We start from the raw sequence: 20,830 nt of genomic DNA, 5'->3' as shown, positions 1-20,830 counted from the left end.
AAAATATTATTAATAAATAATTTTTATTAATTAATTTATATATAAAATTATTTAATATAATAATAAAATTTATTAATTTTAATTAATATTTATATATTTTTATAAAATAATTAACTACGTAATTAATTTCTTTTTATATAATAATTAATATATTACTTTTTAAAAATACCTTTATTTTTAAATACTGTTTTTTATATGTAAACCTTATCTTTCCAACAATTTTATTTTATTTTATTTTATTTTATTTTATTTTATTTTATTTTATTTTACATTTCTTTGGCATTGCGCTTATGTACCGTACCATAGCTACCTATGTGTGTATGCTTAACATATTATTACCCTACTTTATCCTACCCTGTCCACCGTTGTCGTCGTCGTCATCAAAGGACGTGCCTGCTAACGTAGTATGTATCTGTTGTGTCTGTTTGTTTTGTATAATAGGTAAGGTAAGATAAGATAGGTAGGTACTGAGGGTATCCATCCTTGCCCGCTCGCGTGGTACAGGGCGCAAGTGCAAGCCCGAAGGAAGAGGGCATATGGTAATATGGTAATATGGCATAGATACCTGTAGCTAATGTTGTGAAGTGCCAAGACCACAAGTGATTACGCATCTGCCCATCATCATCCTTATCCTCTCCGTCTTCCCGGTCCTAGTTGTGACACCTAACTAGGTAGGAATAACTGACTAACCTAGTATCGCCGCCTGTTATTGAGTCTGATAATATTATACATACATAGGTCCATACATGCCTCTCGCTTCATCCAAGTACCTACGTATCTCCCGTGGCATTGCAGAAAAGGGGGCGAATGTAGATAAAGTGAGTAAGCAATTCGTTACTGCCGTGATATACCCACGTGCCGCGTCGTGTGTTGTGTGTTGCACACGCTCCGAAACTAATAGGGGAGGGGAGGGTTACCTCGAGCGCGTCTAGGTCGATTGCAGTAAAGAACGCCGTGCTTGTGTAACGGCGACTAAGCTCTCAAGAGTAAGAGTTTCCCATATCGTGCTCCTATATTTGTGACGAAGCAGAAACGGGTTAGCGTATGGTATTATATCAGCTGAACGGGATAATGGTCTACACATTTTTGTAAGGATGATCGCCGATGGGGATGGGGATGGGATGTGGTGTTGGTTACTTAGATCCACACTCGTGGCTGAGAGCTGTCTGCTGATCTTATTCCTGACTTGTGCTATCGACGTAACAGCTGTCATAGTACAAGGGGTAAAAGTCGTGACAAGAAAAGAGAAAGAAAGAAAATCAAAACATACCTTTATGTAATCATGCCCCTTCTCCTGATACTCTGCCTTCGTCACTAAAGATGATTTCCAACTGGGTGTTCCCACCCATTGAGCCGCACCCCTCCAAGCGTCAAGTATTGCGTCGCCGGCGCGACGAATCTTAAGCGGCGAGTCTACGGGGAGCAACGGGGTTAAGCCCTGGCGGAGACGGTCGTCGAAGCCCTCGAAGAGCGTGTTACCACCAGTTAAGAAGATGTCATTTAGGAAGTCGTTTCGGTTTAGACCCGGTATACCCCCGAGTCGCTGGGTAAGTATGTCGCCTGCGATCTCGACAAGCCCCGCCTGGTCAACCCCAGCGATGGAGGGTTGGAAGACGACCTCCGGTACTCGTATACGCTCGACGTTGAGATGTATCTGGTGGATTTCTGCCTGGGAGGAAGGATTGAAGGGTCGTGGTCCGCGCATAAATGCATGTAGAAGACTCTTATTCCAATCATTCTGTGCTTCCCACGTGTGTTCATGCGTGAATCCCTCATCGTAGCGAAGCAAGTCTTCTTCTAGTGTTTTAAGAGTTCCTTCAAGATCCTCTTCACCCTCTTCGTCATCACTACCGCCTTCGCCCACTTGAATTTGCCTGTATACGCCCCAGTCGTCGTCGTTCGCGCCGAAGTTATCGTCGTCGTTACCGCGTCGGCGCTTCCCTCGAGGATTATCTGAGGCTAGATTTGCGATTGACTTCATACGGATTTGAGAAGCCAAGGATTTGCGGTTTCCTAGGTCAGCCTTTAGGCGATCCCGTTCCTTCATCTTCTGTAACGTAAGGTTTCGGGCCACGCGTTTCTCTTCTAGCCATCCCTCTAGATCGTTCTCGCGGCGTTCTCTGTCTGCCCGTTCTTCCTCCGCAACGCGCGCTTTTTCGGCTTCCTTCTCGGCTTTCGCACGCGCCCGTGCTTCGTGATTAGATTTCAGAAGACGTTGGTGCCGTTTCGCCTTCAGACCAGCTTCGTCAAGCTGGTCATCGGGTACTTCGAGAAGGCTGAAATCGGGTGCTTCCTGCTCTTCCTCAGGATCGCCACCCACATCCTTCGTCCGGGCGCGCTTGATCGACTTGTCTAATTCCTTGATAGTGCGCTCAAGTTGTTGCTCATCTTTCATATCTTCTGCATCAAGAAGGCGTTTTGCGTCCTTCTTATTTGAATTATTAATCTTCTCCTGTAATTTCTTGTAGTAATCCAGTTCCTCCTCTTTCCGCATTAGTTTCTCCAGGCGCATTTTAGCTGCTTGTTCCTGCAACCGTCGCCCGCTTTCTTTCTTTCGCTCAGCTATCCGAGCGAGCTCTTCCTCGCTCTTCTGGACTATCACCTCTTCTGTAAACGGGTACTGGATCACAATATCTCGGTCTTCTAATCCTGTCCAATCTAGGTACGACCGTAGTTCTTCGTCATATGATTTCGATATATAACAGTGATCCCTTATCATATGCTCAGCCTGTGATGCGTTGAGCTTCCCTGGGAATGACGGGTATTTCAGACGAATGAGTTTGAGTAAGTATTCCGCGGCGTGCCATCCTCCCCAATTGAGTCGTATAGCCTGAGCTAGCATGGCCTTCGAGTCGAAAACGGGAATGACATGTGTAGAACTATAAGAGGAAGAGACAACTAATCCCGTCCGTCCTTTATTGTAGCGATAGGAAAAGAGAGAGTCGATGCCCGTGGCCAGTGAAGGGGCCTGGTAACACTCAAATATGATTTCGTTCATAGCTATATTATGTTAGCCGGTTATAGACTGGAACGAGTTTGGGGGTAACACACATTTTCGGGAATAGGGCAAGTTTGCTACTGCCTCAGTCATGACAATGGGTACGTCGATAGCTCCATCGGCGTTGTTCATGCCTAGCTTTAGAAAGGTCCAGTCGAGTACGTGTTCTTCTACGTCCCAGTTGCTGACGATTCCGGTTCCAGCTTCAAAGGCGTTTCTGATATGCCCTCGGGCTGTTGTGTCGGAGTAACAATCGTAGCCAGCGAACGAATAGGTCTTGCCTAGCTTTCTGTCTCTGTATTTGGCCATGATAGGTGGGATACTGAATCTCGGGTTCGATTCGAATGACCACCCAGCTCTAACGGCGGATGAGCCTGTAACCAAATATCCATATTAGTAGATTGATAGTATAAGGGGTATGTTGAAGGCGCACCATTGTCGATAACGATGGCGACGCTGCCAGGAGGTTTCGCTAGAGCCTGCTCGCGACCATCTGGTTGGGGAGAAGTAGGCTTCTCGAACTTGGTTTCCTTTACATTGTAAATTCGAGCCGGGGGATAAGTCTTTTCCTGTCGCACAGGAAGTGCTGGAAGGTCGATCGCTGACGGCGCCATGTTATTGGAATACGCAGCTTTGGTATTTATAAAGAGCCAGCGTATCGCATGTTAAAGTTAATGTGGATGATGGTGTATTTGAATCTGAAGATTATCTTTTGAATCGGGGGGTTTTCGTCTATAGGGTTAGAAATAAAGAGTAAAATTTAATCAATTGACGAAATTTGCGAGGCGTGCGTTTTATCTATCCGGTGGTATGAAATGGTATGAAAGTTGAATGAAATGTAAAATTGTTTCTAGGTAGGTAGATTCTCTTGTCCGAAGGTACGAGGCTGACAAGTAAAGATACCGCCCGACAGCTGCCCTTGCTTGATTGCTTCTATCGGAGGTTCGTACCTTAGGTACTGTACAGCTACCTCAGCTCAGCTGCTTTGTGAGCCATTCGATAAGATAGATATTCGATAAGAATTGGTGGGGCTCACTAATAAGACCGCTAATAAGGCTGTTATAGCTCTTACGTATGAATATCGCGTCTTCACCAATACTCGCGTTTTTACTTGACGGGGAATTTATTAATGAATGTCTTCACTATTACTCTTTAGGAATTCAGTTTGCTGTGCGGGCCTCGTAATTTATGAGTATAACAATGAGTCTCCCTATAAGTAGATAGAAAGCTTCCTAATAACTACTGGTATCTTGCTCGAGTTCATACCAGCATGTCCATATAATCTGCCAAAAACATCACTCTACTATCTGCCAGATAGCTTTGCTCTCATCATCCTCATAGCTACTCAAAGAGAGGCCATCCTATGAAGGGTCTTTTAGATTGTCCGTAGCTACACCATAGTTTAGAATTTAGTGCCAGCTTCAACGTGCAACTAGCTAGGATATAACTTACCTTCTAGATGGAAGAGCACGTTGGACTGGTAATTCTTGAACATCTGAGCGACGAGCTCAATGTTCATGTTCTGGATGTTGATCTCTTGAAGACTCTTGTTCATGACGACGATAGACTCGTTGAGTTTCTCCTATAAATGTCATGTAAGTCGTTTGGGTTTGTTAATCAGGGGCGGGGCTCAACTTCTCAAGAGCCATGCCACTTACAACGTTGGTGATGATACGCGATAGCAGAAGATTCTGCTGATGCTCGTGAGGGCTCTCCTATATCTATATATTAGAATCTTTCGTAATGGATTTAATTGAGCGATGAGCGATAGGAGTAATACCATTTTATTCAGCCTTGAGTTTTGACTTGTATCCAAGTGCAAGTCGGGATAGTGTTGAATGAATTATTTGTTTGTTAGTGAAGTGTAAACGGATGCGATACAAAGTACCTAAGCGCCAACAGTGCGACAGGGCTGCACTGAAAATATGTACCTAAATCCGTACCTCAGGTATATACGTACAGGTACCTAAGGTACGTATGTAACGGTAACCTTTAGCAAATACAGGCGCCTCAAAGAAACTCAGGACTTCAAATAGCAAGCAACAACATCAATTCTTAAACACATCACCAACATTATAGAACGACCCATCATATTTATCCTTCGTACCTCTCTCATCCGCGATACCTCCTTATCAAACACATCTATCTGCACGAACATCAAACCAACAATGGCCGCTCCCACAGAAGCCCAGATTGCTCATCAAGAGCTGATCGATAAGCTTGATATCCATTCCATCCACAAGAGCTTCCGCAACCCTCACTGGCGACCAAACCAGCGACGCAATAAGAACATCAAGACAATCATAGGAGATGCCTCGCGCAAGGAGGCCTCTGTAATCGTCACGCCCCAAGACAACAGCGGCACTGCCACTCCTGCACAAGGAGATGGCGACGGCCTTTCTACCAGCGGTTCTTCGACGCCTGCTCAACAGTCGGCCGGTGGCAACTCGAGCCTACAACCGAACCTCGCCCAAGCTTCGCGTAGTCTATCGAAACTCGTACTGGAGAAAAGCCTGCGACCCAACGGCGCTGGTGGCGCACCCGTCTCGGCCGCGCCCAGCGCGACCTACACTAACATCGAGTCGGCCCCTTCGCTCGCGCACACGAAACGATACTGCGATATCACCGGTCTTCCTGCCCCTTACCTGGACCCGAAGAGCCGGCTGCGGTATCACAGCAAGGAGGTGTTCGGCTTCATTCGCACTTTGCCTCAGAGCGCGGCGGAGCAATATCTAGAAGCTAGAGGCGCGCATACAGTTCTGAAATAAAGGGGAATAATCAATATGAGAGGCGTACGAAATATTTATTTTACTAAACAGTGCAATAATAGTGTCTGTCACTTTGGGTTTGCTATATCTATTCCGACCATTGACGCATCAAAATGGCCTACTTCTTACATACATCAAGCTTAAGAAGAGGAGTCTTTAAGGTGAGGTAGAGAAATATTTACTTTACGACGGAGATGACCGAGTAAGAGGTGGCAATGTGGTAATTACAATATGGAAATGTCCGGCCAACAAAGTCAAGCCTATCCTATGCATCAGTCACCTCTCGGCGACGGATGGCAGGTTACGCTCCGGCTTAATCGTGATCGGGAAAATGAGATTTTGTTCTCCGCCTGTGACTGACGGGTACCGAGATCGAATGGAGGAGGATCAATCTCAGTTACCATAGCTTGTGAGCTAAGGACGCCGCGGCAGGGTAGGTATCTATCATATTTAGGATACCGTAGTGTTAATTGACAAAAGATATTTGCAATCAGCTTGATTTTTCTTACCATTTGTTCTTACCGTGATACACTTATTATTGAGTGAGCCTTGCTTTATATGGCTTTGAACGACTGAACCGTCAACACCTAAGATGGGAAATATGTAACTTTTGTAAAAGGTAGAAGAGCACCAAAATTCTCTTATCGATTTTAAATGAAGAGATTCCCATCGGCAGCTGCTGGCCAACTGTCCGGCCACATTATACGGCTGTTATGTGTTATGTCAGGGGTTCGAGGTGTAGTGTAGATTCCTGGTCCTTGTTTCAATTCCGCGATTCGTGTTCCCGTCCGCCGTCCCCTGGATGTATACCGTATACGTACCTAAGCTTTACCTAAACCAAATAAATTATTCCCTTGCGAAGTGCGTAGGAAAACTCACGATACGTACGACATTGAAGCGTCCAAAACTTCAGTATACCAATTATCACGCCTACACCCCCTCAAACGAGCACGAATAGGTATACCCGCCCTTAGGCCCGCTGCTACATAGGTAGACAGCTTGAAGCTTACTTACGGAGCTCCCTTTCTCCATTTATACCTACCTAGGTAGACGGCCGGCTCCAAGATGCCCACCATGTGGTTATCAGACGCCCAAAGTAAGACCGGACCCGGCAAGCTCTTAAGTCTTTGTGTTTGTTGCATTAGGTGCAATATAAGGGACTACATGGACTAACCATCGAGGCTGCGCACAGAAATCGGGGTCGCCTTCTGCTCTGGCGGTACGTGGTAATCTAGCTTGTTCTTGCTCTTGCTCTTGCGCCCGCGTGTCTGTATGCCTTCCTCCAAGGTAACCTACGTTTACGTTTACGTGCGCGAGTGTATGGCTATGTGTCCCTCGGCAGCTGATGTTGTGTCTATTTTGTTCCTATAGGTGGCTTCTTCCTGATTGGAGGAGTCATGCTGTTCTTTGATCGAGCTATGTAAGTGTCCACGTGCCGGCCTTGCGCATAGATACCTACCTACCTACCTATGTAATCCTTCGTACGATCTATCAGGTATACTAATGCGCGAGTATACATACAGGCTTGCGATGGGCAATGTACGCCACTCCTTTTCTTGAACCCTAGCCCGTACTCGAGTACCTAACCACCGTCCACCGTTCGCCTCTAACGATTCTAGATCCTCTTCCTAATCGGCCTGACGATCATCATCGGTCCACAGAAGACACTGCTCTTCTTCGCGCGGAAGCAGAAAGCCAAGGGTACCGCGGCCTTTTTCTTGGGATTAACATTAATCCTCATGCGATGGGCGCTGATTGGGTTCTGCGTTGAATTATACGGCATCGTGGTGCTGTTCGGAGACTTCCTCGGGACGATCGCAAGTTTTGCACGAAATGCCCCAATTGTCGGTCCTTATATTGGCCTTATTATCGACCGTATCCCGGGCTTTGGAGGTCTACGGAATGCCGAGTTGCCTGTTTGAAAGGGGCAAGCCCCTTTTTTACTCGCTTACTTACCCCTAATTACGACCCGGACTATACACTTACCTCTCTATTTCACGCCGTTAGGGGGGGTCTGGTTACGACTTTAAGCACCATGACATTTTCGGATCACGTGAAAAGGCGTTAAGACGGAAATGGGACGCTCTGTATGATATTGTATATATGACAGTATAGAGGATTGTAGGGGGGAGTGCCAAACTAGGTTCGGGGATACCCAGAAGCAAATTAGAAGATATAAGCCTGCAAGGTTGTGAAAAAATAATTTGCCACGCGCAGAAAGCGTTGTATAACTTTTCTACATGTGAAAAGAAAAAGGCCATTGTCATTTGTGCCTATGCAGAATCTAGGGGGAACGGCCCGGGGGATCTCTCTCTCGCTCTGCAGTCCCAAAGCATGCTCCCAGTCGGTCCGGGGCATCCACTCTCACACGATATCTACCACTCCTCGGTCCATGCCCGCTCTAGTATCCGGCCTTGATGAGATAGTCGGCCAACGCCTCGACAGTCTGCGTCGAGTTGCCAGCTACGTGAGCCTCGCCGTAGTGGCCAACTATAATAGCCTGCTTTGTCTTGACAATGACGACACCCGTTCGGCCCTATGCGGTTTTATATATCAGTCAACAACTACTTCTAGATGGCCCATGAGACGTGGGGAGGAACTATTTCCTGTTAACGTACATGTCGTCCGTAGACACTCCGATCCTCAATCCGGAAGGCAACGTATCGCTCGCCCGCAACGTGGATACCATCTGCTTGGGCCTTCTCAACGGCGCCAGCACTTTGGGTTACGATGTTGGCGATGTTCTTCATTTCCTCAGGCTTAATCTACAATCGCAAGACTTGTATTAGCTAAGATCCCTCTCTTATATGCATCCGCGTGCTCGACGCTACGTTCGTATCTAGTTTGCGACTAGGCGAGGAGGGATGAATAAAAGACAGGGGTTATCAAAAATACCGTAAATCCGCTCGAAGTGGCCCAAACGCTGTCACCCGCAACACTGATGATAGCAGCCTTGTCGATATGGCCGCTGCCGACCAGGCTATCGTTACGAAGGAGCGGTTAGTACATTATCGATTATCGCGTGTAGTTACGACGCTGCCGGATCGTGGGTGATGATAATTACCTGGAGTCAACATAGGCTATGACGAAGAATCAGCCCTGTCCCCTAACAAAGGTGGGGTTGAAAGGTAGTTACGGATGGAGGGGGGATTAGGGGGGATTTGTTTACCTTGCCACGACATGGTTGCTAAGTTTGTGTTATTTGTCTGTCTGGGTGTACAGATGGCTGAAAAGCAAAAGGGAGTGGGAGGAAGAGAGAAAGGATGGATTATGGATTATGGGCGAAGTTGGCGTGTTTAGGGAAGATTTAGTCTAAAGCTTCTGATGTCAAAGGGGAAAAAAGAATAGGGATGTACGATGCATGCGCGGTCTGATGAATGAGGGGCTGTTTTTTTTTTGTCGGGGTCGGGGTTGGATTATCCTACCATTTGATTGCTGCTGCTGTCCGCCAACCCACTACCAGTCCATTGTCCAGGTGTCAAACCCGCCTGCCCACCTAGGTCATACTCACTGTCACTTGGCCCACCCTTGCTTGGATTTGCGCTGGGGCGGTGCGCTATAACTGGCTGAATGGCAGGTCTTTTTTAGGTCCTATTCCTCCCCCGCCCTTTGGCCTAATGAAATTCCACCTAACAAAAACAATTCGCAATTTATCAAGCCACACGCAACATCGATAACAGCTCATAAGCTCAACGCTCTTTATCTATTTGCTTGCCAGCTGATAATGATATGTAACTCAGCACCCCGCCATCGTACGTCGGTCCCAATTGGAAAGAGAACCGAGGTCCTCGATTCGATATACTTAACAAAAGTATATACCTCTATTCCTACGTGACATTACAAACTCAGCTCTTGAATGTTCCATGACGGCGTATTACACGAAACAAAAACATTTATCATTTTATGCAAGATAAATAAATAAATAGCGCATGTTCATGCAATCGAGATCTTGTAAAACCATCTATATGACACAGCTCATCGTCTCACCGTCAGTCTGACTATTGCCATCTTTCATCTTTCCATGGATCCCAATCATGAAATCGACTCTACATACGGATTACCTACCTACATACAATATAATCTAATCTAATATACACCGACATGTCCATCTCGACAAAATTTGTCGGCCGAGTGGAAAACATTGTCTCCAGTCCAAGATCCTCTTCGAACCCACAACCCACTATCACTCCTATACACTATATTGGCTCTAAACGCCAGCGGTGTATCCCCTGCCAATTTATTTGGCGCATGAAGACGATCCGACACCCTCTGTTAGACCCATTCCCTCAACATAATATTCACCGCCTTCGTTACCCATTTAGTACTCGCGGCCGTAAACTTTGTGTCTTTTAATACACTAGACGACGATGGGAATAACGTCATTGTTATGTTATATACCTTACATAGTATATCATAGGAAATCTCCCCTCTTTTGTGTAATATGTAACTATGCATCGTCAAATCAAGGCAAGCTCAGGAGGATGATATACGACCCTACCAAGTATCTATACTCTCCCTATCTACATATAGCTTCGAAACGTTTATACGTTTATCGTAGCTACACCATTAATAGTTCTCAGATAGCGAGCTCATAATGCGATATCATATGCAATAATTATATGGTCATATGTAAGTTGACCTTGAGGCTATGAGTTGTAACCTATGTAGCAGACTTTTGAAATCACATACGCTTTATATAGGAATAACATGCCGAGAAAGTGCCAAGTGTAGAGTTTCGAGTCTTACAAGCTTCAGGCGTATCCAGTAAAGCTCTAATGTGAGTTTACCCTTGGTGATGAGTGTATATGCTCATTACTGATGTAGCATTTACATCTAGTTAAAACAGTTTTGGCTTCGTTGACACGTATTCACATGCGAGTCATAAGCTCTTAGGGAGCCTCTGTCAACGGCACATGTGCTACCACGTAACGTATTTCTAACAACACTTGTGGGCTATCTCTTCACCATCTTAGAACAGACGGATTCGCCGTGCTTCCTCGTGGGCTTAAGTGGCCCCCATGGCCGCAACCTCCGTTCCGTTCCGCCCCCCGAAGGAACCTTGATCCTACCGAGTTTAACCCTGTATAGCCACGTCGGCCATTTAAGCATTCGAACGGACTGACGGACAGCGATGCGACTTAGATCGTCTTGGTCGATCAGATATGTCGATCGCCAATGATCTAAGCCAGGTCGCCCAGGATTATATCTCTATGTATGCTGGTATGCCGCACTGACGGAGAGGATCGCAAACACTACTTATAGAAGTAAAGATGGCTCGATGTAACTCTCGAATTGACTTCGATCTACCCTCAGAAGAAACCACCATGCGTTTCGAGGTGATACTTAAAGGTTATACTTAACTTTTAGAGTCCGACGTTAGCGTAGCCCTGAGTGCCTGAGGTGATAATTACAAGGCTTATATAGTTGCGGCGCTGAAGATAAAATTGAAGATAAAATCTCCGGCCAAGTTACCGTGCTACGTGATATGATGGGAAAGATTTAGGTACCCCGGGTTCGTTCGGTTCTGTAAGGCGGGATGGATTGTACATAGTAGCACAGACCAAAGCCGGACTCTGGCAGTGGCAGTTCTGGGATAGTTTGCAGCTTCCATGTTTCAAAGACCGGGGTTTACCTTGTTGGGTCTCATGAAACTACCTAAGGAACAGTATGTAAACCTAAGGCAGGTAGGACCCCTTTTTAACCTAACGGTATTAAGCTTAGAGCCTAGCCTAGTGTAGACAAGTTGTCCGCAAATTGCTCAAAGGAAACGAGTGAACTTCGGAAACTAATTGATTACTTGGCCAAGCTTGCTAAAGAATATCCGACGCCATGTGTTAATTTATCGAACACCGACTTCAAAGTTGTGACACCTAGTTCAACTGTCTAATATGACACTTCCGTCGCCGACTAAGCTGTCTCATCCTGAGATGTAGTCTTGCCAGTAATCGCTCATTTTACAACAACCGACACACGATCGAACATTCTTAGAAGTGAGATGTTCTGATTGGAACCTTTTCTTAAATGAGCGAAAAGATCCGGGGGTTGTTCCATTGCAGATGAACAGTTCCATTGGAACATTGGAAGATGCAAGTAAAAGGGATCTGGCAAGTTGAAAGTTCGACCAAGATTCCCTGCTGGTCAAACATGCTTCTCGTCCTATCAGATCGGAGAACTACGACGTAGTAATATGGAACATCAGTGATGGAACATGCAGTCTTGGGTCTAATGTACCGCTGCAAGTACGATGAAAGGAGCCTCCTTTTCATTTCCTAGTCTTGGCCGTTCGTCGCCGTATCTGCTCATCCACAAGAATTACACCGCATACCGGTACATACTTTAATCAGCCTGGAGCTACGAGCTGTTAACTCGTTCGAGACTCTGTCGATTCTCCTTGTCTATCGGGCCATTGGGTGAAAATGGGGGCTAATTTGCCAAGGGAACGTTGTGTCGAGAGTTATTCCTTGTAATACGTACGCACCACAAACAATATAACCCGTATCCAACAACTTCTCGAGCCCTTCTGATAGACGCTGCAGTTGAATTCCTAGCCTAGCACAGCTGCCTATTATGATAGCGCTGTATCGGCTCTTCTCATCCGAATAGTTCGGTTACGGATGGGCTTACTGGGCTTAAGATCTCGTCAATGCTAGTGCTGGCGTTTGATACACGACACCATCGCTAATTCTATCCTTCCCCCCCTAGGATCCATTCGCGTCATTCAAAAAAACACCCCTGTCGCCAGTAAAATACCCAGGGAGACAAGGGTCACCCTTGACGCTGTCTATCATGCATTCTGGAGCTGAATCCTAGGCGTTGATCGCCCTCTTCAAAATAACCATCCCATGATCCATCAACTTCAAACAGCCGCCAATAGCATCGATATTCTAGCATTATCCAGGAGAGATGGAATTCCCCAGACCGCCATAGGCGTCATTACCGATGGGTTTGTGGTGTGTAGTATGCCGCCCATAATGCGAATAGGTAGGTACTATGTCGGGAAATAACATTTATCCCCCCTCAGAGTCCGAGAGGATCGCCTGCTAGTGGCTCAGGAAACTCGCACCTTGTTTCCTTATATCCTCCGTTCAAACGGCGGACGACTCAAATGTCGACCCTCTTAAGAGTTCCTCGAGTCCGTTTTTTGGAAACTCCGTCTATGTAATGATCACATATCGGTACATTTTCATTAGTCTCACAGTATTCGCAACATTAAAAGCCTATGTCCTTAAAGTTTAAGGAGCCTAAATCATTCAGGGATCGTAGTTCTCGTCTATGTAACCTGGCTAGTGCCGTTGCCAGACTACCACCGCCGATGGAGGTCATGCAAGTCCGGATGTGTTCGTGACGCACGTCCCCGACTAATACCCCGTCCTAAGAAGACTGGGTTGTGTATCAGATCCCGCCCTACCATAACTTTCTTATAATGATGGCAGTACGCGTTACCCGGGCCCTTTTGCAACCACCAATTTATGTTATCGTCCTCTACCTGCCACGCCGCTACCCGAAGTCAAGATGTCACTGAGACCGCGCTCCTCTGGGGGCCCGAGTTCGAAAGGTTCAGCTAACAGCTTTAAGTATGACAAGAGAGTCTCTCGGGATGACTCTTTTATCAATCATAGAGCAGGTGCCGCAGCAGAATTTAGGGTGCATGGTTTTTCACAAAGGCCACTACCTACTCCAGAGTCTAGTCCGCGGACATCACCTCCACAAAATATATATATTCCAACTATCAGGATGCCTACTCCTGAATCTATTAACGAGGTTTATCCTACGGAAATTGGCATGGCACTCGGGAGTCCTACGATGAGTATGAGTCCGGCGAACGGGAGCTTGCAAACACCACAAGCTATGGCTAAGACCTCGCAAGGCTCAACTGCGTCTCTAGTTTCACAAACATCTGGTGTTAGCACTGCTGGTTCTCCAGAGAAGTCTCTGCGCAGGAAGCAGTCGGGGAAGTGGAGGTTGTTTGGCATGTTCGGGAAGAAGTCATCGGACCAGTCGCACTCGAAGGTAAACGAGCAGAAAGGCACGCCCCTACCTGAACAGCCGGCGAATTTAGCATCCCAGTCTCGGTATGACTTGAAAGTGGAGAGGAGCAACACTGTCGGTACACGAAGAGCGCCAAGGCATAAGCCCGTCGCATCCAGATCTCAAACGATGCCTTACCAGGGAGACAGCTCGGCGCAGGAGTCAAAGTCGACGTTGAGAGAAAGGAGTAAGGAGACACACGGGAGAATACCGATAGCGTTAGACAACAAACCGGCTCCAAGTGGTCCCCTGTTGGATGTTGAGATTCCCCAGATTACGATGGAGAGATACAGCGTTATGTTTGGAAGCGTCTTACAGTCACAGCCTTCGTTATTAGCTCGACGGCAAGTTACCGTTCAGAAACTAAAAGACGTTGATGGCGCTACAGAACATGACAAAGTAAGCGAACACGAGTCCTTAGCAGCTTTCATATTCTAATTCTTCGAACAGGGGAGGAAGCATCATGATGTCTCGAGAAGAGAGTCGTCCCCTGCGGACATGTCACCATCACTTGCTTTATTTCCTGCGGCTCCTTCTCAGAAGCCAGCACAGACATCTCATAACTCATCATCGCGTTTAAGATCCAACACCTCTCCAGCACAACTTCGGTCACCTTTAAAAGCGAGCTTCGATGAACCGATCCCCCACCTTCGCAAAGGACCATCCGTCAATCGTTATCCACAGGAAAAACTCACCATTGCAACTCTAGCTAGAGCAAGGGAGCAACAGGCTGCCGCCAGGGAAAGGGAACATCAGTTCACCCCTGAGACATCAAGTCTAATACTAGAATCTCCGATCGACCCGCCTTCTTCTCCCGAAATCGAGGTCGTCAAGTCGGAACCTTTACGGCCAAAAGCTTCATACATGCAAGAACCCAAGTGGCAAATGATAACACCGCCAAACCCCACGCCCCCAACTACATCATCCTCATCATCAAAAAGCGATAAAAAGTCACCTCTTTCCCCTACGTCACCCGCACACTCGCATCTAAGCCAGAAGATATCCCAGGACGACGATGACGACGACGACGACGACGACGATATAGTAGATAGTTCCAACATGAACCCCGTCGAATTATCAATCGCCAGGCAGATATCGATATCCAGACAGCAGCGAAAGATGCTGAAGCCCCTGAACAAGGCGGCGTCGGTCAGAAAACGGCCGCCACCGGTCCCGAGGATTGCTACCGCCCAGAACGAGAGGCTCGCTGAGACCAAGACCGCAACGCCGACCTTGATCACTCCCGAAGAAGAGGTAACAGCAGAGTCCCCCTTGGCATACCATCGGAAGAGTGAACGGGTCGTTTTGGACCGCGCGTAAACTAGATCGCTTTTTTTTTCTTTTTTTCTTCTTCTTCACATCTGTCCTTACGGCATCCCCCTACTTATTCAGCTTACCTATAGGGAGTTAGTTACTTTGTCAGATTCGCATTTTTACTTCTCTTCGACCCGGCGTTCGTGGCGCCGATATTACCCAACCCATACTTAGCATTCGTATAGACAGGTTGTAGGGTAATGCTAGTTAGGGGATTTATTGGTTTTTTCTTTGTCTTTTTTTTTCCTTTTTCTTTTCTGGCTCGGAATATACCCCTTGGAGAGAAAAAAGATATTATGGAAAAGAGTCTGCGACTCGTCACTGTCACGCAGCTATCGGCTATCGGCTAGCTATTGACTTAGCACTTTACTATGTCGACGAGAGAGAGAAGGAAGGATAAAAAGAAGCGGGGAGGGGGAAAACATGGCCTGGCCATGGGATTAGGTGGAATAGAGGACGCACGATGCGCCTTGATGGTCAATCGTTTAGCGTCCTACTTTGGACTGGAACCGTTGGATGCAGATAGAAAGAAAACCCGGCTGCCCAGCTGGGAGTAGTGAGATCAGGGGCAATTTGGAGCGATATTGAGTTTCGTGGTAGTCAAAAATCTGAATCTAGTTCTTGGGTGATTGGTTGGTTGGCTTAGAACAACACAACACACCTATGCCCCTATATATATAATACGCTCCAAATACGCTCCGTGATAAGCTCCATGTCGTATCGACGCGTCTGTCCATTCATATAGTATTAAGCCAGCCCGCCTTCATTGGTCGGGAATGTCTATGTAGCCATGTCCGCGTATAATTCTCCGTTTCCTCTCAGCTCGGCCCATTCTCTCTCTACCTTGACGATATTCCCCCGGTCTGCCAACGAATGACTGCTCACTCACACTTTTCTCGTGTTTCGGGGCGGCAATGCCCACGGATATAATAGATAGACGAAATAAAATAACCATCTCCATACATAGATAGCCTGCAGCAATACAAGTTCCATCACTATGCTGGGCTGGAACGGAGGCAACGCAAAATCGCTTAACCAGTACTAGCCACTATAGCTAGTAAACAATAATGGTGTGTGTGGTCTCTACATAAGAACACAGCACGAGTTCTGCTTTTTCGCTTGTTCTACGGAGGGAGGTCAGCGTTTTACCCAACCCAATACGTAGAGCAATAGCAACAAGATAGAAAAGAAAAGCAAGGCAAGGCAACGTACGATAAAACATCTTGCTCTGGGTACTAAGCCCATCGCTCTTGGCAACGAGATCGTCGATCTTCTCGCCGCGCTGGAGGACGCTCTCGATGGTCTTGTGCAGGGTGATCTTGGTCTCGTCGAGCTCGCGCTGGATCTTGAGGATGCTGTCGGCCTGGTGGGGGTCCTGGTACTTGGCCAGGTAGTCCTTGAGCTCGGGCATGGAGAGGTTGGTCTGGCCGCCGGATGACCAGGTCGAGCGCGGGTGCGCGGCGAGGAACTCGTCGACGACTTTGGACAGGAGCTGGTGCGCTACGAGGGCCGGGTACTGGTGGTCCGAGATGATGATGCCGCAGACGCCTTCGGTGCGCCCGTACGCGTGGAATGTGTAGTCTGGTAATAAATATGCTTGTTTAGCCGGGGTTGCGAGGAGTAGTTTTAGTTTATTTATTTGTATTCTCCCCGCTTTGTATCGGAGGGGAGAGGGGAGAGGGGAGAGTGGTGGTGGTGGTGGTGGTGGTGGTGGTAATCGCACCTTGTTCCTCGACATCTTGTCGTTGCCCTGGCCTTGTTCGCTCTGCTACCGTCTTCGCGATCATAGTCATGAACTCGCCATAGCTAGATCAGCATTAGTTAGTTAACCATCTCTTTCTTGGCACCCGTGTAGGCGGGCTAATCAGGGTCGTACTTTTGACGGGTGAAGCGCGAGTATTGGCTTAGCTCCTTCTCGGCGACTATCTCGACACCCGGCTTGCTCTCGTTCTGGATAATCTATAATATAGTAAAGAGGCCTGGTTAGTTATTTATCTGTTGGTACGTATGTAATTCGTAGATATTTAGTTTGGGTATATTCGTGGTCGGGAATCGAGGTTGGCGGTCGAGGCGCATATATATTATACGTACTCCGATGTAATGCAGCTTCATGATGATGACAGATAGATAAGAGACGGTGGACGGTGGTGGATTCGGGAGAGTAGGTACAGCAGATTATGATATGATAGTTGATTGACTTCTGGTTAAAGTAATTAAAGTAAAAGCTCGCTTTCCGGTGGTGGACTATTAAGAAAGAATAATACGATAGATTTAGGGGAACGGGTTTCAAAAGGAAGTATCAAGAAACGTTAAGGTGAAAGTTGACATGGATCTGAAAGTGAAGTTGGTGTCGGTGTCACGGCCTTTGTCACATGTACATTAGCGTCAGTACCTGTAATATAGGACCCTAGGACCGTATTAATACCGTATATTTACGGTATAATTGTTTGAATAGTTACCTTAGGTACGCATCTCAGTACGAAAGAAAGACGGTAGCCACATCTACCAACGGTATTAGTATTAAATAATAAACAAAACACCATCGGCTGAGTATTTCTACTTATCTGCATTAAATTTTAAATTATTCTATAGCAAGTCATTCTATAATAAGTACCTAACCTAACATGTATCATACATAGGTCCACAACAGGTTTACTGTCGTAGCATACCTATACGTATATACAACAATCGTGATATAAATACAAAGCTTCTAAATCCCTCGTTAAGCTTTCCCACCATAATCGTCGCAACGCTCTACCACAGCAGTAACCACCTCCTTTCATATTGTAAAATGTTACACTCCCTCAAAGTATACCTACCTATATAACAGTACATTTTAGCTTCATTAGGTGATAACTAGGGATATTCATATTATATTCTTCCCGTGGAAGATGTCGTCTAACAACGTGCCTTCTAATTCGCATAGCAAGTCGGTGCGCAAACAATATAAGTAATCCGATACATTGCCAACCTTTAGTAAATGGAGGCTCTGCCACCCGGTCTTCGCCATTCGGTCATTGTCAACTCGCTGTCGCTTTCTCCTCAAGTTTCTTCTCAAGTTTCTTCTCGGCTTCATCTGCTCTCCTATTCGCTTCGGCTATTTCTTGTTGTAGTTGTTTGATGTATACGATTGCCAACTCCACTGTGCTAGCCTTGCTATTCGGCGCGCTGGATTGCTTGCCGTCCTTCTTTTCCCCGTTCCCAGCCTCGCCGTCGCCTTCACTTAACTCTCTAGCAACATTTGCTGGCAGCAAAGTTGCAATCTCTTGGAGTGCAGAGTTGATACGGTTTCGACGCCCTTGTTCTGCAATTTTGTGCGAAGTCCGTTTCGAAGTTAGGTTTGTGGATAGCTCGCTTGGATACGACACTCCCGGGACGGTATTCCCTTCTAATATGTTCTGGTAGTTCGATTTGGATGCTAGTAGCCTTGATGCGGAATCTTCTGCAGACAGGCCAGGTGTCCCCGGGAGCAGCGGCTTGATATTCGGGGATATTTTCGGACGTAGAGCTGGTGAAACAGAACTAATACTAGGCCTTTTCTTAGGACCTCTCGGAGCTATCAACGGAGTTTTTCTGGGGTTGGGGGTGGTAGATTTAGGAGTGAGCTGAGGGCTCTGCGTTGCTGATGCCGTTGCCGAGCCCGTTGGCTTGGGGAGAACCGGGGACGGAAGAGACTGAAACGTGGATGTCTTTGCCGTCTCTATTTCGGTAGATACTCTTACCGGTTGTTGAGTGTCGATCAAAGGTAAATCGGGCTTGGAGAAGTTAACCGATTCGGGAAGTTCGAAGCTTTCTATATGTTCGGAACCGCCGTGCTCAGGATTATTCGGGTCAGCCGACTTGCTCTTCGGTGATATTCTAAAAAGTGAAGCCGGAGTTGCGGGCGACGGCTTCCCGCCCAAGGAGGTAGGTAACACCAAAGGCGCCGTGCTCCCGTTAGTCTGCGGCTGAATATACGGAGATTGCCTGGCGGAACGTGGTAGAGGAAGCGGCGGAGGGGGCATCTCAAGAGCTTCCGGGGATACTGAGGCATTCTCTGATTCTTCCGTCGACACTGCCGAGACAGACTTGGGCTGCGGGGGGTGTTCTGAGCTCTCGGTTGCGGATTCGGCTAATTCACTAAGAACCTGTGCATTGATTATGGGAGTCGAACCCGTTTTTCGTCTTTGGGGTTTTGTGATGGGAGACTGTCGGATGTTCGACTTTCTCGCCTTGGTAGCATTGCTTTTGCGTACCTTCTTCGATAAATTTGTCGTACTGCTTTGTGCTAGAGGCGGCTCGATGTCCATTTCAATAGGAGAATTCGTTGTGTGACCCGAGTGCCTATGATCAAATGTCGACGTAGACTCATTCTGCGCATGTAGTGCAGGAGAGGTCAAGGGGCTGAAGTAGGGCCCCGACTGAGAAAATCCGGGGTCAACTGGAAAGTGAGGCTCAAGGGGCGTTACCGCAGGGGATACTAGCGGGGTGAAGGCCATCTGCTGAACGGTCAGCCAACGATATTCAAGGCTAGGGGAAGGTGACATGCATCTTGTGGCTCCTTTAACTGTTGATGGTATCCGTCGAACATGCCTGAAGAGTGCGCTTGGTCTTGCGAGGCAAAGAATTGGTTTGCTGCTTGTATCTCAAGGCTTTGAGGGGTCGGCGGTACCATGTTTCTCTGTTGTTGGGCATAGAAAGCGGCTTGCTGTTCCCTAAACTGCCTCTGCTGCTCCTCTAGCTGTCTTCTTTGCTGCTGTAGCCTCTGCTGCTGCAGGAACTGTATCTGCGCATCTATCTCGGAGATAGCATCAGAGGATGTGTGGTGCGGAGGCATCATTTGGGTTGGAATCCCTGGGTGACTCGGAGCAGATGTCATGGGAGACATCTGGCTCTGCGGCCCCATATCATTTCTCGCAATAATTGTTGGTACATTCGAGTTACTCATCGGAGTATCAATGGAATCGCCATGAGGCTGATGCATCATCGAGGCGCCGTTAACACTGTTGAAGTCGTGGAAATCAAATTGCAAGCCGTCTCCCAAACTAGACATGCCTCCCATCTCAAGAAATTGTTGAAAGTCATCTTCGCCGGCCGAGGACATGGGCTGGTCTTGTCCATTCCAAGCACTCGGGTCCATCATGGCCATACCTAGCAATGGCGGCCGTCAAACCGTCGAAAGTGTATTATAGTCGTCGCCGCGATCAGGTTCGCAAGCTCACCGTATTTCGCTACGAGGCTATACAACGTCCCAAAAAATTATGCTGGCCAAACCTATTCTCAAATAATCTTGCGTCGCTGCGACAATTTTCGTCGATACTGCGATCGCGCAGCGTGAAGCGTTTCGATGACGTTGGTCAACACATTTCTGAGGAGAAGAACAAAACTCGCGCGGAAGATTCTATGAATTCCGTCAACGGCCCACTAGAAGGCCTCGCAAGCAGGCTATGTAGTCGCAAGCAATATTAGACTGAAGCTAACGACAGGAAAATTGCGGGATGATTTGTACGGAGCTTCATTTAACCCGACATGTCTGGCGAACAGGAAAACAGGAATCAGCCCGGATTGGACACCAGATGACTTTTGACTCCCGACGGCGAACTCAAGGAAAAAAGAGAGGACTTGGTATGTAGACGAGGAGATGGTGGGGGATGGATTCGGGTAAGTTTATTGGTTGTCTACAATGACAGGGATTCCAGAGTGGATTTACGCATTAAAACGGTTAGTACAATTGGGAAAAGCC

The 20,830-nt window shown here is 47.1% G+C and overlaps 8 protein-coding genes across 8 annotated transcripts; 3 read left to right on the top strand and 5 right to left on the bottom strand.

The window, feature by feature from the left end:
* Window positions 1-254: 254 nt before the first annotated feature.
* On the bottom strand, window positions 255-3,906 carry F5Y00DRAFT_249296 (actin-related protein, ARP5 class). Its single transcript, XM_048009572.1, has 4 exons — window positions 3,432-3,906; window positions 3,052-3,372; window positions 1,271-3,000; window positions 255-1,010 (listed from the first exon to the last, which is right to left on the bottom strand). The coding sequence occupies exons 1-4, from the start codon at window positions 3,610-3,612 to the stop codon at window positions 981-983; spliced, it is 2,262 nt and encodes a 753-aa protein (XP_047860142.1). The 5' UTR covers window positions 3,613-3,906; the 3' UTR covers window positions 255-980.
* A 196-nt stretch (window positions 3,907-4,102) lies between these two features.
* F5Y00DRAFT_249295 (DASH complex, subunit Dad4) lies at window positions 4,103-4,911 on the bottom strand. The gene is made up of 4 exons (XM_048009571.1): window positions 4,779-4,911; window positions 4,657-4,713; window positions 4,451-4,580; window positions 4,103-4,388 (listed from the first exon to the last, which is right to left on the bottom strand). The coding sequence occupies exons 1-4, from the start codon at window positions 4,779-4,781 to the stop codon at window positions 4,360-4,362; spliced, it is 219 nt and encodes a 72-aa protein (XP_047860141.1). The 5' UTR covers window positions 4,782-4,911; the 3' UTR covers window positions 4,103-4,359.
* An 87-nt stretch (window positions 4,912-4,998) lies between these two features.
* Window positions 4,999-5,964, top strand: F5Y00DRAFT_209439 (uncharacterized protein). Its single transcript, XM_048005492.1, has one exon. It carries the CDS (start codon window positions 5,167-5,169, stop codon window positions 5,764-5,766), a length of 600 nt encoding a protein of 199 aa, XP_047860140.1. The 5' UTR covers window positions 4,999-5,166; the 3' UTR covers window positions 5,767-5,964.
* Window positions 5,965-6,542: 578 nt separating this feature from the next.
* On the top strand, window positions 6,543-7,865 carry F5Y00DRAFT_209272 (Got1-domain-containing protein). Its single transcript, XM_048005491.1, has 5 exons — window positions 6,543-6,862; window positions 6,959-6,985; window positions 7,138-7,186; window positions 7,290-7,305; window positions 7,386-7,865. The coding sequence occupies exons 1-5, from the start codon at window positions 6,832-6,834 to the stop codon at window positions 7,686-7,688; spliced, it is 426 nt and encodes a 141-aa protein (XP_047860139.1). The 5' UTR covers window positions 6,543-6,831; the 3' UTR covers window positions 7,689-7,865.
* Window positions 7,866-8,167: 302 nt separating this feature from the next.
* On the bottom strand, window positions 8,168-8,948 carry F5Y00DRAFT_256220 (profilin; the record flags this gene model as incomplete). Its single annotated transcript, XM_048010379.1, has 5 exons — window positions 8,168-8,302; window positions 8,385-8,531; window positions 8,662-8,746; window positions 8,831-8,846; window positions 8,936-8,948. The coding sequence occupies 5 exons, from the start codon at window positions 8,946-8,948 to the stop codon at window positions 8,168-8,170; spliced, it is 396 nt and encodes a 131-aa protein (XP_047860138.1).
* Window positions 8,949-13,024: 4,076 nt separating this feature from the next.
* F5Y00DRAFT_209221 (uncharacterized protein) lies at window positions 13,025-15,297 on the top strand. Its single transcript, XM_048005490.1, has 2 exons — window positions 13,025-14,193; window positions 14,245-15,297. The coding sequence occupies exons 1-2, from the start codon at window positions 13,279-13,281 to the stop codon at window positions 15,112-15,114; spliced, it is 1,785 nt and encodes a 594-aa protein (XP_047860137.1). The 5' UTR covers window positions 13,025-13,278; the 3' UTR covers window positions 15,115-15,297.
* Window positions 15,298-16,191: 894 nt separating this feature from the next.
* On the bottom strand, window positions 16,192-17,220 carry F5Y00DRAFT_266816 (putative snare protein; the record flags this gene model as incomplete). The annotated part of the gene is made up of 5 exons (XM_048011988.1): window positions 16,192-16,232; window positions 16,321-16,689; window positions 16,832-16,914; window positions 16,985-17,067; window positions 17,200-17,220. 5 exons carry the CDS (start codon window positions 17,218-17,220, stop codon window positions 16,192-16,194), a joined length of 597 nt encoding a protein of 198 aa, XP_047860136.1.
* A 431-nt stretch (window positions 17,221-17,651) lies between these two features.
* Window positions 17,652-20,462, bottom strand: F5Y00DRAFT_209190 (helix-loop-helix DNA-binding domain-containing protein). The gene is made up of 2 exons (XM_048005489.1): window positions 19,637-20,462; window positions 17,652-19,586 (listed from the first exon to the last, which is right to left on the bottom strand). The coding sequence occupies exons 1-2, from the start codon at window positions 20,234-20,236 to the stop codon at window positions 18,129-18,131; spliced, it is 2,058 nt and encodes a 685-aa protein (XP_047860135.1). The 5' UTR covers window positions 20,237-20,462; the 3' UTR covers window positions 17,652-18,128.
* Window positions 20,463-20,830: the final 368 nt, after the last annotated feature.

The sequence above is a fragment of the Daldinia vernicosa genome (assembly GCF_022497035.1).
Source record: "Daldinia vernicosa strain CBS 139.73 unplaced genomic scaffold F5Y00scaffold_81, whole genome shotgun sequence".
Lineage (NCBI taxonomy): Eukaryota > Fungi > Ascomycota > Sordariomycetes > Xylariales > Hypoxylaceae > Daldinia > Daldinia vernicosa.
This window is presented reverse-complemented; position numbering and strand designations above follow the sequence as displayed.

Excerpts from the sequence above, each read along its gene's own strand:
- F5Y00DRAFT_249296 (XM_048009572.1), bottom strand. The coding sequence starts at position 3,612 with ATGGCGCCGTCAGCGATCGACCTTCCAGCACTTCCTGTGCGACAGGAA. Across the intron at positions 3,373-3,431 it reads CGCCATCGTTATCGACAATG|GCTCATCCGCCGTTAGAGCT; the intron begins GTGCGCCTTCAA and ends ATTTGGTTACAG. Across the intron at positions 3,001-3,051 it reads CTTGCCCTATTCCCGAAAAT|CTATGAACGAAATCATATTT; the intron begins GTGTGTTACCCC and ends AACATAATATAG.
- F5Y00DRAFT_249295 (XM_048009571.1), bottom strand. Across the intron at positions 4,581-4,656 it reads CGCGTATCATCACCAACGTT|GAGAAACTCAACGAGTCTAT; the intron begins GTAAGTGGCATG and ends TGACATTTATAG. Across the intron at positions 4,389-4,450 it reads CGTGCTCTTCCATCTAGAAG|CTACGGACAATCTAAAAGAC; the intron begins GTAAGTTATATC and ends ACTATGGTGTAG.
- F5Y00DRAFT_209439 (XM_048005492.1), top strand. The coding sequence starts at position 5,167 with ATGGCCGCTCCCACAGAAGCCCAGATTGCTCATCAAGAGCTGATCGAT.
- F5Y00DRAFT_209272 (XM_048005491.1), top strand. The coding sequence starts at position 6,832 with ATGCCCACCATGTGGTTATCAGACGCCCAAA. Across the intron at positions 6,863-6,958 it reads GTGGTTATCAGACGCCCAAA|AAATCGGGGTCGCCTTCTGC; the intron begins GTAAGACCGGAC and ends GGCTGCGCACAG. Across the intron at positions 6,986-7,137 it reads GGTCGCCTTCTGCTCTGGCG|GTGGCTTCTTCCTGATTGGA; the intron begins GTACGTGGTAAT and ends TTGTTCCTATAG.
- F5Y00DRAFT_209221 (XM_048005490.1), top strand. The coding sequence starts at position 13,279 with ATGTCACTGAGACCGCGCTCCTCTGGGGGCCCGAGTTCGAAAGGTTCA. Across the intron at positions 14,194-14,244 it reads GCGCTACAGAACATGACAAA|GGGAGGAAGCATCATGATGT; the intron begins GTAAGCGAACAC and ends TTCTTCGAACAG.
- F5Y00DRAFT_209190 (XM_048005489.1), bottom strand. The coding sequence starts at position 20,236 with ATGGCCATGATGGACCCGAGTGCTTGGAATGGACAAGACCAGCCCATG. Across the intron at positions 19,587-19,636 it reads AGTTAAAGGAGCCACAAGAT|ATGGCCTTCACCCCGCTAGT; the intron begins GCATGTCACCTT and ends ACCGTTCAGCAG.